This window comes from Trachymyrmex septentrionalis, unplaced genomic scaffold, assembly GCF_001594115.1.
Source record: "Trachymyrmex septentrionalis isolate Tsep2-gDNA-1 unplaced genomic scaffold, Tsep1.0 scaffold14, whole genome shotgun sequence".
NCBI lineage: Eukaryota > Metazoa > Arthropoda > Insecta > Hymenoptera > Formicidae > Trachymyrmex > Trachymyrmex septentrionalis.
In genome coordinates, this window is record NW_017304543.1 from 1,036,759 (window position 1) to 1,038,981 (window position 2,223).

The 2,223-nt window shown below is 29.3% G+C and overlaps 2 protein-coding genes across 3 annotated transcripts in view; one reads left to right on the top strand and one right to left on the bottom strand.

Annotated features, from left to right (window-relative positions):
• The window catches only part of LOC108745459 (dynein regulatory complex protein 1), a 4,343-nt gene extending 3,281 nt beyond the window's left edge, over nucleotides 1-1,062 (top strand). Inside the window, exons 9-11 of the mRNA XM_018481621.1 lie at nucleotides 128-357; nucleotides 466-854; nucleotides 938-1,062. Coding sequence (XP_018337123.1) covers nucleotides 128-357; nucleotides 466-854; nucleotides 938-994 — 676 coding nt within the window. The 3' untranslated portion in view covers nucleotides 995-1,062. The remainder of the gene's footprint in view (nucleotides 1-127; nucleotides 358-465; nucleotides 855-937) is intronic.
• A 334-nt stretch (nucleotides 1,063-1,396) lies between these two features.
• The window catches only part of LOC108745468 (zinc finger protein 346-like), a 2,712-nt gene continuing 1,885 nt past the window's right edge, over nucleotides 1,397-2,223 (bottom strand). The window contains exons 6-7 of one of the 2 annotated variants that reach the window (XM_018481634.1): nucleotides 1,777-1,916; nucleotides 1,397-1,614 (exon numbers count right to left, since the gene is read on the bottom strand). In XM_018481634.1, coding sequence (XP_018337136.1) covers nucleotides 1,435-1,614; nucleotides 1,777-1,916 — 320 coding nt within the window. In that variant the 3' untranslated portion in view covers nucleotides 1,397-1,434. The remainder of the gene's footprint in view (nucleotides 1,615-1,776; nucleotides 1,917-2,223) is intronic. The other variant, XM_018481633.1, reaches the window with a different exon arrangement.

Consider the following 2,223-nt stretch of genomic DNA (forward strand, 5'->3'; position numbering starts at 1 on the left):
AAGCAAGGACATAAGCAGATCTATCGAGAAATCTCCTTCTCTGAAAATGGAGTGAGTAAATAGTTACAACTAAACACACACAATGCATATATTTTAATAAGTTTGTAAGCAATATTTGAAATATTAGCGTTGAACAAGTAGACGTCTGTGGAGTTGCTGAGGAAAGTTGCTTCACGAAAGACGAAACTAAATTAATTGCCACCGTGAAAGAAGCAATCTGTGATGAACAATTATCTACTCCTAGTGACGAAGTGAGCATTATAGATACTTCATCTCGAAGTTCTTCAACTGAAATGTTACTTCCTATCGCGGAATGCACTTCAACTTCTGATGGATCTATTAGTGATATCGTCAAGGGTACGCGTATTTTTATTTCCGACTTTAATGAACAGAAATTATATATAAAACAGTCCGAAAAAATTTTACATTAATAAAATTAATATTAATTTTATTCATTTTGTACAGACGATGATCAAATGCAACGACGCTTATTGTGCGACAAGGGACATTTGCTTGAAATAGAAGCTATCTTTGTCAGTAGAGCGTTACGAGAATTCATAGAAAGATATCATTTTGTTAAATGGAAAGAGATGCCAGAGACACTTCAAGAAAAATTAACAGAGAAAAAGAAAATCGTATCGCGGAATATGACAGTTCAGGACATAACAGATTTTTGGAATCGATATAATGAAATTTTCCCAGCCAAAAAAGAACGACTTTGGGATGGCTTGTTAACCGGACTTAATAAATATCACGAAATATTAAAAGAACGACATAATTTGAATATTGAAGTGAAATCTTTACAAACGCAAAATGCAGAGTTACGCCGTTTATTGAAAACATACACAATCCAAGTAATGCCAGCAAATAATATATATTAAATATCACATTATATTAAAAAATATTTGAAATACTAATAACTCGCATGCTTTTTTAGTGTGAATGTGATGGACTCTCGCAAAATGATGCACGATGTATTCGTGAAGCGACTTAGACTAATACTTGTAAATACATTTGATTTAAATTTCAATTAATTGTAGTTCATTAAATTTAGTATATCATTTTTTGACAACCAGAGTGAAATGTAAATATACATTATATCACTATATACGTAATTTTGTAACTTTTATTGGATAATGATCTATTGTCTTATCTAATGATTCAAAAGATGAACTCTACAAAAACTTTTGAATTATTTAATCTTAATATTAAGGAGATTACAACTTGATTGCTTTTATATATTATTTGAAATTCTTGTTTTTTTTTCTTTCTGCATAAAAATATTTCAATGATTTAAAATTTACGAAAATTAAAATTACTATTATGTATATTTACATTTACGTTATATTTATATAATCATAATTTATTAGTTAATAGGACAATATTATTTCAAACGAAGTATATAACTCAAATGAGACGTGCAAATTATGTAACTTATTGCGGATATGTAAAATTGCCAGATACAAAGCTGAGTGACAGAGATGGTATCTGTTGCTTGGGAGTCGTATTTCTTGGATGTTTTGGTCTTCTCCAATACGGAACAAATGCTTTGGATTTATTTGGATCTTTAAAAGATCTCCTCACTTTATCAGCATGTTTCTCCGAATTCATATGCTGCAATATATAAAAATGGACGATATTAAATTTTAAATCATACATTGTGGTATATCCTCGACATTTCTATATAATTATATGAAATACATTGTATAAAGTGAGATAAACCTTATCGTGAGATAAAATTAGATATGCACAAATATATATGTAAAAATATTGTACCACACTGTATTGAGATCCAGAGTTGAAGAATTTGTTACATATATCGCATTTAAGGTAGTCATTTTTCCTGGCAACAGACAATTTAGTACCAGTAGGCGACTTCAATGGAGGACCTTGGGACTCTTTCCCATCCCATTCACCTAAGCATCAATGTGCGATCAACACTATCTATATATCACAGCCGCAGAAGCGGTAATTTGTGATAATAAATCAGCTTGAACACTACATTCATGCTATAAAAAGATTGGTCATTAATGAGCGTATAATATCAGGAACATATAATTACTAAGAGTATCTCTGTAATGTGTAAAAATAAAGTGTATTTTCATGCGAAAATAATCCATTAATTTACAAACTTTTTATAGCAATATAAGGGATTGTATATAAATACCTATAGAATATTTTTATTAAATATAATTTTTACATATTATTTATAATATTTATATA